The sequence below is a fragment of the Peromyscus leucopus genome, chromosome 4 (genome assembly GCF_004664715.2).
Source record: "Peromyscus leucopus breed LL Stock chromosome 4, UCI_PerLeu_2.1, whole genome shotgun sequence".
NCBI lineage: Eukaryota > Metazoa > Chordata > Mammalia > Rodentia > Cricetidae > Peromyscus > Peromyscus leucopus.
In genome coordinates, this window is record NC_051066.1 from 150570330 (window position 1) to 150582863 (window position 12534).

The 12534-nt window shown below is 51.3% G+C and overlaps 2 protein-coding genes and 3 non-coding genes across 8 annotated transcripts in view; 4 read left to right on the forward strand and 1 right to left on the reverse strand.

The window, feature by feature from the left end:
* The window catches only part of Znfx1 (zinc finger NFX1-type containing 1), a 49893-nt gene extending 38966 nt beyond the window's left edge, over positions 1-10927 (reverse strand). The window contains exons 1-2 of one of the 4 annotated variants that reach the window (XM_028868562.2): positions 509-898; positions 398-476 (exon numbers count right to left, since the gene is read on the reverse strand). In XM_028868562.2, the coding sequence (XP_028724395.1) occupies positions 398-476; positions 509-592 (163 nt within the window). In that variant the 5' untranslated portion in view covers positions 593-898. Of the gene's footprint in view, positions 1-397; positions 477-508; positions 899-2123; positions 2622-10250 lie in introns of those variants that run through there. The other 3 variants (XM_028868558.2, XM_028868561.2, XM_028868557.2) reach the window with 3 other exon arrangements.
* Positions 2188-4949, forward strand: LOC114692659 (translation initiation factor IF-2-like). Its single transcript, XM_037204468.1, has 5 exons — positions 2188-2649; positions 3255-3343; positions 4141-4194; positions 4447-4508; positions 4745-4949. The coding sequence occupies exons 1-2, from the start codon at positions 2188-2190 to the stop codon at positions 3312-3314; spliced, it is 522 nt and encodes a 173-aa protein (XP_037060363.1). The 3' UTR covers positions 3315-3343; positions 4141-4194; positions 4447-4508; positions 4745-4949.
* On the forward strand, positions 3096-3187 carry LOC114692715. Its single transcript, XR_003734457.1, has one exon. It is a non-coding gene; the product is annotated as a small nucleolar SNORD12/SNORD106 (small nucleolar RNA).
* Positions 3983-4071, forward strand: LOC114692716. Its single transcript, XR_003734458.1, has one exon. It is a non-coding gene; the product is annotated as a small nucleolar SNORD12/SNORD106 (small nucleolar RNA).
* On the forward strand, positions 4284-4373 carry LOC114692714. The gene has a single exon (XR_003734456.1). It is a non-coding gene; the product is annotated as a small nucleolar SNORD12/SNORD106 (small nucleolar RNA).
* Positions 10928-12534: the final 1607 nt, after the last annotated feature.

Consider the following 12534-nt stretch of genomic DNA (forward strand, 5'->3'; position numbering starts at 1 on the left):
GGCAAAAGTGTCAGTTCACTAGCTAGCCACAGTGTGCATGCCCATCAGCTCAGCTCAGCTCCTGGGAGGTGGAGGCAGGCGCATCAGGAACTTAAGAGCACTTGAGAAGTAGAAGCAGGAAGATCAGAAATTCAAAAGCAGCCTCCGCTGAGTCTGAGGCCCATGTGGACTATATTATGTGAGACAGTGCTTCAACAAACTACCCGAGTACCCACCACCCTACCTGGCATTCTTTTTTTTTTTTTTTTCCTTTTTTACCAGACAGGGTTTCTCTGTGTAGCCTTGGCTGTCCTGGAACTCACTCTGTAGACCAGGCTGGCCTTAAACTCACGGAGATCTGCCTGCCTCTGCCTCTGTGTGCTGGCATTAAAGGCATGCACCACCACACCCTTCCTACTTGGCATTCTTATGACACAGCCATCTACAGGGTCCTGCTCCCTACAGCTTGAAAGTAAGTGAGCTATTAGTGCTATTTCCTCGGGACCAGCCAGAAGTCAGCAGTTCTCGCCTTTCTTCCATCTTGATAATTTCTGACGCTGGGTAAAGAGGAAGCCCCTTCAGGGAACTTCTCGATATATCTCATGCATATCATGTGGGTGCAGGGGGGTGGGGTGGCGGTGACTCAGTTCTTAGCAAAAGGATTTTTGAGACTGTCCTCACAGTTTTAAAATATTCATAGTTGGAAACTGTGAATAGATTTGGCATTGTATGAGAGGTAGCTTTTATTCTTATCAGAAAAAAGAGTCCCTTTTCTTCCCGCTGGGAATATTTTTGTGGTGTCTTTTCTTCTCATCTTACCAAACCCTGTTCTCAAACTGCAGGCTCAATGGTTAGTGTTCGTTTTTTAATTTTTCTGAGAAGAAAATTCCTTCTTCTTCATTTTGAAAAATACTAAAATAGAATGCCAGCAGTTTGGGAGTGTTAAAAAAAAAAAAAGGAAGAAGAAAGTGCTCGAACGGGAGATGCACACAGGGGAGGGGAGGCTTTGTTTAGCATTCTGAGGGAATCAAGGCAGGGAGGGTGGGAAGGAGATCAGCAATGGTTAAGCTGTTGCCAGGATAAAAATTGGAGAGCGGTAATTACGGGGTGGATGACAGAGGTGGAGCAAGAGGTGGCAGCTGGGCTGTTTCAAGTCCTCAGAGAAGTCACCACACACTCATCCCTTAGAGCAAGCTGGAGAGATCTGGGGGCTTCCACAAGTGGGGCAGAGCTTAGGGATGGAGAGCCCAGGGTGTTCTGCAGATGCTGGATGACTGAGGCCAAAGGAATGAAGCCAGAGGCAAGGGGTGTTTGTGGCAGAAGTGGGGACAGAGCGAGGGATGAGGAATGGAGATGGTGAGGCTCCAGAGGCTGGGATCACAAGCAGGATGGGGGCTGTGGGGATGCAGGGGAGACTACTGATGATGAGTGGAGGGATGCTGAAGAAGGCTCCTAGGGGTGACAGGGTGCTGAGATGAAGGGGCACTGTGTGTGTGGGTGATCAGGGTGGTGACAGGTAGGCTGAAGAGAAGGGGGGGGGGCGCAATGGCAGTGCTAGACGCTCAAGAGCTGCTGGGTGGTGGGGGAGGAGACAGGAACCCTGGGGAATGATGGTGAGCTGATGGGAAGGAGCAGGGATTCAGGGGTGATGGGGCTGCTGATAACAATACTGAGGACTGAGGGTGATGGAGGAGCTAAGGAGCTGGGAGGACTCTGTGGGTGGTAAGGACAGTGGAAAACAACTCCAGGGTGGATGGGAGCTGAGGGTGCACTGAGGAGAAAGGACAGGTACTCCGGGGATGATGGAGAGCTAATGGAGCAGACAGGGAGGGACTCCTGGGCTGTAAGGCGCAGACAGGGACTTGGGGGGTGATGGGGGCGCTGAAGGAAGGCGACAGGGGCTCCGGGGGCCGTAAGGGAACTGAGGGAGCAGACAGGGACTCCGGGGAGCTGTAAGGAGCAGACAGGGGCTTCGGGGGTGATGGGGGCGCTGAAGGAGGGGGACAGGGGCTCCGGGGGCTATAGGAGAAATTAGGGAAACTGAGGGAAGAGGACAGGGACTCTGGGGACTCCAGGGAAACTGAGGGATGGGGTCAGGGTCTCCAGGGGCGCTGAGCGGGGCAGACAGGGGCTCCGGGGCTAACCTGACACCTGGCCGGAGGCAGAGCGGGGCGCCGGCGATCGCGGCGCCGCAGGAGCAGGTGCGGGATGGGGCAGAGGCCACTCACCGATTCGGGCGCGTCCCCGGCCGGGAGAGCGCTCAGCTTCGGCCCTGGCAGGTCGCGGCCCCGCCCGGCGCCGCGCACTTTCGGTTTCCAGTCCCCGCAGCCCCTGGGCGGGGCGAGGAGCCGGGTGGGCGGCCCGGAGGAGGAGGAGGCCGCGCAGGACGAGGAGGCGGTGCCGCGGGCGCTAGCGAGAGGCCGGGCCGAGCTCGCCTGCGCCCCCGCCCTCGGGGCGGGCGGAAGGGCGGCGTCGCCTCAGCCCCCGCGGCGGCGGCTGGACTGGCGGCTCCCGCGGGCGCGGCTGAGGGGAGGGCGCGGCGGGGGGCGGGCTGACTGCGGCCCCGGCGGCCGCCGGTCTCGGCCGGCCCCGGAGCAGGGGGGACGCGGCGGGCGGCTCGTGCGTGCCAAGCGCGACATGGCGCGGAGGCTGAGCAGCCCCGGAGGCCCAGTGAGCACGGGGAGGGGCTAGACGCTGGCTGGACAACCATTAGCGAGCTGGGGCCGGGCGGCTCGGGGACTCTATTTCCCAGGGGGCGTAGCGGCCGCGGCCGGAAGCGGCGCGCCTGAGGCCCGGTGCGCAGGCGCACGCGGGGCCTTGGTGTATATATAAGGAAGGGCCGCCATCTACCTCGTCCTTTCGTTCCTGAGACGCGCTTTGTGCGTTATGTCTTGCGCACACAGTATGTCTTGTCCACGCGTTATGTCGCGTCCATGCGGGAGTTATTTGCAGATAGTGAGTTACCACGGCACAATTTTCTGATCACCTATTACCGAGTTTATGCTGTCGTCGCTGTAACCGGCCATGGCCTCACGGCGAGGCTTGTCCAGCGCCAGCACTGGGTTGACCTTCGGGGAATTGATTTAGATGGGAAAGACGGGCCTGGGAAGCTCTTGGCTGGTGTAAATGATGACTTCACTTTTTTCCCCGTCATATCGACAATGCTGATCTCTGAAAATATTTTGCCAGTAAATTCTGATACGCCAGCCCACAAAGGCCCTGGTCTGCTTTGTTCTGATTGAGGGAAGATGGCGACTGATGTCTTTGTTTTGCAGGTTGGCATGGTCAAGCACTACCGGAGAGGAGACGTCACCTTTGAGCCTCCAGGAAGATGAGAATAACGTACGGTCTTGGACATCTGAAGGTGCGATTTGTCTTCTGGCGTAATGGAGGAAACGCGTGTTTTGAAGAGCCTTTTAGTTAACTGATTTGGAATTCAAATGCAAGATTTAATGCTGAGATTAGTAATTTTGGCCATTGCTTGGGGATAGAACCCTCATTAATATAAGGCCCATGTCTTGCCTCTGAACTTTTCCTATTAGTGGGAACTAATGAATAGACAGGTGTTTTTTTTTTTTAAGATTTATTTTTTACAGTGTTCTGGATAGTTGTGAGCCACCATGTAGTTGCTGGGAATTGAACTCAGGACCTCTGGAAGAGCAGCCAGTGCTCTTGACCTCTTGAGTCATCTCTCCAGCCCATGAATGGAGAGTAGACCATGAATGTTAAGTAGAAACAATGCTATAACTGCTTTAGGTCACAGCACTCAGGAGGTAGGCCCAGGCAGATGACCAATTTGAGGCCACTCAGGGCTTCGTCATTTAGAGACTGAAGGCTGCTATGTGTCTGACAGGACAACAGATTATTTGCATGTGAACAGTCTAGTTAGTTCATTTACAGTAGGGTTTATTGTGGCAGGCAGTGGGCCTTGACCATCTTGAGTGTGTTATAATTGTTGCTTTTGAAGGAGGGATCTAGCACTACCTACTAGGATCAGGAGTGTCCAGGCGTGTATGATGACAGAATTTTTTCCCCGTCAGATCGACCATGTTGATCTCCACTCTTCCAAGCCAGTTTGTCTGACATGCCTGCTTGAGTGGGACAAGCTGCTGCTCTGGCCCTTGTCCAGGTAGCTGATGGTTTTTCTGCATTTTTTCTCAGGTTTGCTGACAGCTGAATTGAATGGAGGGTAAATTCCGGAGTAAGAAAGGATTGGTAAGTGGTTCCCATGTGTCCTTCTGCTGGGCATAGAGCCCCTAAGCTCTTATCTTTCAGTATAGAATTGTTTCTTTTGACATCATTTGGCTGATGCAGCTGATGACATAACTTTTTTCCCCATCAGATCGACCCTGTTGATCTCATAACTAATAGCCAGTTTTGTCTGATGCATTGGCCCCAGGAATAATTCCTTGTTTTGGCCTTGATCTGTTTAGTTTATGATTGGTTTCATCTGTTTACTTTGTACAGGCCTGAGGGAGCCATGGATGCCAGTGTGCCTGATCTCCCTTGATTTCTGTGTCCTGAAACAGGTGAGATTCTGTTGTTGGTTTTGACCCAGTTCTGGAGATCTTAGTATTAGGTGTGGACAGTTTGTTAGAGACCCTGAAATTCACCATGCTGTCAAGTGAATGAGATTGAAGTGGGGATGTACAGTCAGTTCTGGGAATTCTGCCCTGGTGTCTGACGTTAAATAAGGATGAATTTCAACCAGATACAATTTGTATCAGACAAGACTACCAACCTTTTGTTTTTATTTTCTTTTTAGGCACTTCTCTGGACACAGACCTGTCTCCTGCTGGCCCCATCCCACAAGGCATTTGTACATTTGGCCCAAGGACCTTGCAGGATCTGAAGAGGAGTTTTTTTGTTTTTTAGACTGGGGTGTGGTATGGTGTGCACTGTTACTGGAAATATTGAATAACAGAAACCTTTGGCCTCTTAATCTGTAGAAATAAAAGTCTGACTAGGTATCTGTTTGCATTTATTTGTTCTTCTGGGTAGGATCAGCAGCTGCTTCCTGCGAACACACCCCATTGCCTCCCGGGTGGGACTGTTGTGACTAGCTGTCTCAAAGGGTCCCATGAAGTTGGGTCCAACAGTTGCCACACTAAGGACAGCTTGACAGTTGCAGGTCAGCCTGGCTGTGGCTAACCTTTCATGCTATTCCTGGCTTCTGGAACTGGAAGGCAATTGCCTGGAGTAGGCTGGATCCATGCCTAGTTCCAGATTAGTGACTGATTTCTCTTTAGTTTGCTCACCTTGAAGACTGGTGTATCAGAGTGGTCTCAGCTCTTCCCATGTAGACTTTGAATAAGACATTTGGCTTAAAGGCAGGGCGGTGTTGAGCTACTAGCTCATAGAAGTGGAGCATGCTGGCATCTCCACTTGGGACAGGTATTGACTAGGGAAATGGCTCATAATATGCTTAACTGAGGGGCAGTTGATGAGCCGGCCCCCAAGAGGAGAGGCTTACCTTTGGCTGCTCTGACCAGCTATGGTGAGCTTTTGTTACCTGCCATGGGAGCACCTCCCCTGTGGTTTCTAGGGTCTGTCCTTGATGCTTAGTTGCTCAGTAAGGAAAGCCACAATTTCCCTCCAACTGTCTACTTGAAGATTGGTTTTGGGATCTATGGGACAGCTCCATTCAGGGTACCAAATCCAGGGTCTAACCAAGCTAGGTAACCTATGTAGCCCAGGCTGACCTTCATGTAAAGGTCAGACGACAACCCTTGTTGATGGGGTCTAAGGATCAGGACCACACTTGGACTTGTGTGGTGGTGTTTTTTACTGGCTCAGCACATTGTCTTGCCAGTTTTTTAGATTTATCTCGATGCGAATGTTTTGTATGTGTGTGTGTGTGTGTGTACCACTTAGCATTGCCTGGTGCTTAGATTGGTCTCAAACCTACAGAGCTGGATCCACCTGCTTCTGCCTGAGGACTGGGATTAAAGGTGCTTGCCACCGTGACTGGCCCCATGGGCTGATTTTGTTAACTGGCTTTTTGTTTTTAAAAAGAAATGGGTAGCCGGGCGGTGGTGGCGCATGCCTTTAATCCCAGCACTCGGGAGGCAGAGCCAGGCGGATCTCTGTGAGTTCGAGGCCAGCCTGGGCTACCAAGTGAGTTCCAGGAAAGGCACAAAGCTACACAGAGAAACCCTGTCTCGAAAAACAACAACAACAACAACAACAAAAAAAAAAAAAAAAAAAAAAAAAAAGATATGGGTAGATCCTCTCAGTATGCTTTAAGCAAATGGTGTTTTGTGACAATACACCCGAAAGCCACTCTGTTGGTGGGAAGGGCTGGGTGTGAATTTTTTCTTTTTGTATGAATTCTAAAGTATAGTCAGGGCAGTCTGGACTTGGAAGTCATGTTGACTCAGGCAAGTAGGTGCAACTGCCCTTTGCATGTGGTTATTCCAGGGTTCACCTGGCTGCCTCAGCCCAGTTTTACCCCACTTATATTCTAAGAATAACCACCATGCTTTAAGAGTTACCTGCCAGTACCTAGCATCTGTTATATGACGTGGGCCCCGCCTCAGCGGTGGCAAGGAGATTGTCTCATCACCCAGTTTTACAGATTGAAGGAGGTGGCGGTCAGCAAATGGCACCGCTGTGTCCTGGGCAGACCCCTTCTCCCTGGTCCTCTTTGCTGGGTGCTCCCAGGAAGATAACATGGACAGCTTCTCACCCTGTGGCTTTTTTTAGAGGGGGGGGCGGGAGGGGGTCCCAACTAGGGCTTCAGAGGGAGTGGGGGAGGCATCAGTTACAAGGCTGAGATCCAGCGGCCTCAGTCTTCATCTACAGCTGCTCTACGGACACCCACAGATCTATCCCTTTGTGCAGGATCTCTATAGGCCAGGCTAGCCTTGAACTATGGGTCCTCCTGCCTCTGCCTCCTGGGATTAAAGGCATGTGCTACCACACCTGGCTTTTCTTTCCCTTTTATTTGGGGGGGGGGTGTCTGTTTTCCTCTTTTATAGGGAGGTGGGGGGGCGTGCTATGTTCCAATTCATGGTTTCTCTGTAGACCAGGCTGGCCTGGAATTCTCAGATCTGCCTGCCTCTGTCTCCAGAGTGCTGGAATTAAAGGCATGCACCGTCACACCTGACAATTTTTTTAAAAATGAGTATGCCTGTGTGTATGTAGGTTTGCTAATGTGAGTGCAGATGCCCACAGTTGCTTTGGATCCCTAGAACTGGATAACAGGTGGTTGTAGTGTCTAATGTGGATGCTGGGAACAGAACTTGAGTCTTCTGCCAGAGTGCATACTCTTTTGTTTTTGTTTTTTTGAGACAGGCTTTCTCTGTGTAGCTCTGGCTGGCCTTGAACTCATAGATCCACTGCCTCCCTGAGTTTTGGGATTTAAGGCGTGCACCACCACCACTGCCCAGCTTGAGTGCACGGTCTTAACCACTGAGCTATCTTCATGGCCCCTGCATCTGATTAGTGGGCTCCGGTTATTGCTCCCTGTGTGGCCCTGCAGATACAGGAGTCCCTTGCTGTTTCCAGTTCCAAGCTTTGTGCTGGCCCTGTGTTGTGTCATTCTGGAATTATCTTCTGTCTTAGCCATTCACTGTTCATGACTTAGGTGTAGAGAAAGGCCTAAGATTTGAAACCCAGACTCAAGCCGGGCGGTGGTGGCACACACCTTTAATCCCAGCACTCGGGAGGCAGAGCCAGGTGGATCTCTGTGAGTTCGAGGCCAGCCTGGGCTACCAAGTGAGCTCCAGGAAAGGCGCAAAGCTACACAGAGAAACCCTGTCTCAGAGGAAAAAAAAAAAAAAAGAAAGAAACCCAGACTCCAGCAGCCTCTGCCAGCCACCTCCTGAGGCAGCTTGCTGGTTGCTTCTGCTTGTTCACTGTCTCCATCCTGCTTGGACCTTGAGCTCCTGATTTCTGTTTCTCCACAATGCAGTGAGTGTTGCCAAATGATTTCCCATGCTTCCCTGGCCACAGACCTTAGAAAATGTACACTAGGTTTCCACAAACAGTACAATGGAAACTTCCTGGAACCTATGAGGGTCACGTGATCTTAGGGAGGTCTCCTAGCAACGGAGGTATGGAGCTTAAACTGGCCATCTGTAAGCAGGCAAGGCTCCTAGTGGTGGGCCTGGGACACCAACCCAGCCATAAAACCTACTATCCACAACTTGTCCTGCCTGCACTATGTGCTGGGGTAATGGCTCAGAATTGTGGGATGGCCAACCAATGACTAGTCTAACTAGGTCCAAGACACAGAGGAAGCCCATGTCCAACATTGCCTGGATGGCCAGGATCTGGAAGATGGATGCCCTAGAGACCTAGAATAGAACCAAACATGACTGTCCAAAAAAAAGGAGGGGAGGGTTTGGGGATTTAGCTCAGTGGTAGAGTGCTTGCCTAGCAAGTGCAAGGCCCTGGGTTCGATCCTCAGCTCAAAAAAGAAGCAGCAGCCTGAAAGTGCTGCTGGTGTCCCCCAGCTTCTGGTCAGTACTCCTGCTCCACTAGGTCTCACTCGGGTAATTAGAGCCATTGTTCAGGCCTTTCCTGAACAAGCCCTTGGGCAAAGCATTCGGTGAAGCCAAAGGCACCAAACACCCAATGCCTGTGGAAGAGAGTGAACAGTGGCCTCGCTGCATCTAACGGCCCTTCAGATTGCAGACAGTTCTGTAGCGTTCTTGTCCACTCTTTTGTTTTTTGAGAACCGGAGTTACAGACAGTTGAGAGCTGCCATGTGGGCGCTGGGAACCAAACCGGGGTCCCCTGCAAGAACAGACAGTGCTCTCTCTTTTTTTTTTTTTTTTTTGGTTTTTTGAGACAGGGTTTCTCTGTGTTGCTTTGCGCCTTTCCTGGATCTCACTCGGTAGCCCAGGCTGGCCTTGAACTCACAGAGATCCACCTGCCTCTGCCTCTTGAGTGCTGGGATTAAAGGCGTGCGCCACCACCGCCCGGTCATACGGTGTTCTTAACCACTGAGTCATCTCTCCTGTGTCCTTTATTGAAATCTTGTCATCTGTCTGCTGATATCTGAGGAAAATTTGGTGCATTTACTAATCTCCAGAGAATCTTTAATTTGGGTCTTATCTTGTTTTTATGCTTCTTTCTTTCTTTTTTTTTTTTTTTTTTGAGACAGGGTTTCTGTGTAGCCCAGGTTGACCTGGATCTCACTCTGTAGCCCAGGCTGGCCTCAAACTCACAGAGATCCACCTGCCTCTGCCTCCTGAGTGCCGTGATTGAATGCATGCATCACCACACCAGGCTCAAGACATTTTAAAAATAATTTATTTTTACTTCATGTGCATTCATGTTTTGCCTGCATGCCTGCCTGTGTGAGGGTGTCAGATCCCCTGGAATTGGAGTTACAGGCAGTTGTGAGCTGCCACGTGGGTGCTGGGAATTGAACCTGGGTCCTTTAGGAAGAGCAGCCAGTGCTCTTAACCACTGAGCCTTCTCCCCAGCTTCAAGCCCAAGACATTTTTAACAGATATTCAGCTTGAATATTGGCTTGAGAACTTTTCTCATGTCTACCTTACAGGGCACTGACCCTCCCTTCGTTCTCTGCCAGGGAGGGGTGCTGAGCTGGAATGTTGGCATCCCAGAGAAAATGAAGCATCAGGCTTCACCCTGAACTTCACCATTCACTGGTGGAGTCAGCCAGACGTGTGGCAGGAATTGCCGGTGTGTCCAAGGCACCATATGCATTCTGGGTTGTATAGTGTGCCCAAACAGCTGAGGAAATGTCCCTTGTGCCAGGCACTCAAAGTCATGGGGACACTGAGTTAGACCAAGATTTCTGTTTGTTTGTTTTGTTTCTTTGTTGGTTTGTTTTTTGGGTTTTTGTTGTTGTTGTTTTTGAGATAAGGTCTCACATAGCCCAGGCTGACCCCCAGCTCACTATGTAGTGCTGAGGATGACCTTGAACTTCTGATTTTTCTGCTTCTACCTCCCAAGGCCTGTGTCACCACACCTGGCTTATGTGGTGCTGGAGAACCCAGGACTTCCTGCATACTGAGCAAGTACTCTACCAACTGAACGGGCCCTCACCTTGCTGCTACATTTCTAACACTCTGGGGTGCGTGTGATACTGTCTGCATAGTAACAGCCAAACCAGGTTACCCTGGAAAGTTCTTGGTGCCGTTAGTGAGGATGGAGGAAACAGTCTCAGGGGACTGACTGAAGTAGGTACCTCCCTCACATTCAGAGAACTAAGATTTAGGACACAGTGGAAACAGAAAAGCACAGGTAGCTAACACATAACAGAAGGCCCGTCTGTCCCCAGCTCCATGACATACCTGAGCCTTGGACCTCCTTCGGTGCCAGAGCAGGACCTCAGTTAGCTTGTCCCGAAGTCACCCAGGAGCCACCTCTCAGAGCAGCCAGGCATGCATCCAGAGACGTCTACACTCCTCCGCCCACGGACATGGACAGAGACAGACCCTCAGCTGCCAGCAGGTTAATTACCCAGATGGAAGCTGACAGGGGAGAGCCCTGTCCGGGCAGGGATCAACAGCTCAATTCCCTTCTCGGCAGGCATCCAGGCTGGCCTGGAGGACAGACACAAGGGATCCAGAAGCCCTTGTTCCGAGGGGGCACATTTGCCATTGTCTTAGGATGAAAAGCCACTTCTGGAGACCATTGGCTCCAGTCCAGAATGACCTGGCCAGGTGGCTGATGTGACAGGATTCCTGAGCATTGGACTGAAGCCTGGGGACAAACACTGTATAAACCGTAAGTAAAACGCGCTTCTTGGGCCCATGAGACAATTCAGCAGTGAAGGGCTGCGATTGGCTAAGCCTGACAACCTGAGTTCAACCCTCAGGATCCACATGATGCGAGGAGACATCAATCTCCATACGTACCCACATGTGCACAGTGGCATCACCTCAAATTAATACTGAAATTAATCATAGGAAAAAATAGGTTGTTGTGTAGAGGGGCCCCAAAACAGCTTGACCACACAGCTGCCATGACAGGCTTAGAGGCCCAGGCACAGCTTCTGTGGCAGGCAGCACCCAGACCCAGGAAAAGCCATAAGCTGACCCCACCCAGGGAGGGCCTACATTTCAGGGGAAGTACCTGACACCCCAAACATTCCAACCATTAGATAAGGTGGCCAGATGTCCCTGAGTCTAGTACACATCTATTTTTGTTTTACAGATACCCCTAGACAAATGTCAGCCAATCAGGGTCCTGAACCCTGGAAATCCCCTCACCCCAACCACTGCTATGATAAAAACCCCACCCTGCCTAGGCTCAGGGCTCTCTGCTCTCACCGCTGCATCTGACAGACAGAGAGACCAAGCTCAGAGCTTGAAAATAAAGGCTCTTTGCTTTTACATACGGAATTCAGTCTCTAGTCTCCATGGTGGTCTTTTGGGGGTCCCCATGATCTGGGCATAATAGTTGTAGACAACCTAACCTGCCCCATAATGTATTTAGATCATATTCACTCTCCCCACCTGTTACGCCCTCTTGCCCTCTCCCACTAATCTCTCTCCTCATCTAAATTAGTCCGTCTTCTACTTGTGTGTCTTTTAGGTGTGACCCAATGCATTTCACTAGTCTGTTCACAGGAAGAAACGTGACCACCATTGAAGGGATTACTGGCTGTGACAGCTAATATTGTCAAGTGGATAGGATCTAGATTCTCCGAGGAGGCAAGCCTCCGGGCATGCCTGTGAGGACTTGTCTAGATTAAATTGACCTGATAGGAAGACCCATCCCATGGGTAGGGGTCGCCGACTGAGTAAAAAGGACAAAGGTAGCTAGCTGAACATGCTCTTTGCTTCCTGACTTGAGATGTGACCGCGACTAGCTGCATCACACCCTTGCTGCTAAGACTTCTCTGGCCGTGGTGGGCTGCACCATCGAACTGTGGGCCAGAAGAAACGCTTCAGTTCTTTTCACAACAAAGACACATGCCACTAATACACTGCTATGATAGATGTTTGAAAATAAGAACACTACCTGGTTGTTGTTGGAAGATGGGCCTCTGCTCTCCGTGTCTCTTTTTGGCCTTATCCTAAGCAGCTGTCCCTGAAGTAGCCAGAACGCCCATCATGGGGACGCCATGGGGACGCCTTAGGGACGTACACACACACACACACACACACACACACACACACACACACACACACACACACACACATCCTTTTCTTTTCTCCAGTCCCTGAGAATCATTTCCAGGGAGCGCTTGCTCGGCGTAGATTCATCCCTGAGCCAATGAGCCAATCACCGAGGCCAGGAAGACAGGGAGCCCTGATTGGTCTGCTCTGGCGGTGAGCGTGGCTACTGGACCTGGCACCTTTGGAGGTCTGCCTTTGAGGTTTCAGGCAAGAACCTGGAGTCTCCTCCCAATCGTCTCTAATAGGCGGAGCCCTCAGAAGACAATTCTTCCAGCAACGCGGGCTGCAGGCAGGCGCAGAGGGGTAGAGTAGGTGGGGCCAGCCAGCTTTGAGCCATCTCTGGAAGAAGCCTATGTGCGCTTTCGGGCTGCTCAGCGGGTGCGGCCACCAGGGGGCAGCATCCCCTTGTGGTCACCGCTGTCTCCGCAAGCAAGAGACTCTTTCCAGCAGA

Excerpts from the sequence above, each read along its gene's own strand:
- LOC114692659 (XM_037204468.1), top strand. The coding sequence starts at position 2,188 with ATGGGGCAGAGGCCACTCACCGATTCGGGCGCGTCCCCGGCCGGGAGA. Across the intron at positions 2,650-3,254 it reads TGAGCAGCCCCGGAGGCCCA|GTTGGCATGGTCAAGCACTA; the intron begins GTGAGCACGGGG and ends TTTGTTTTGCAG.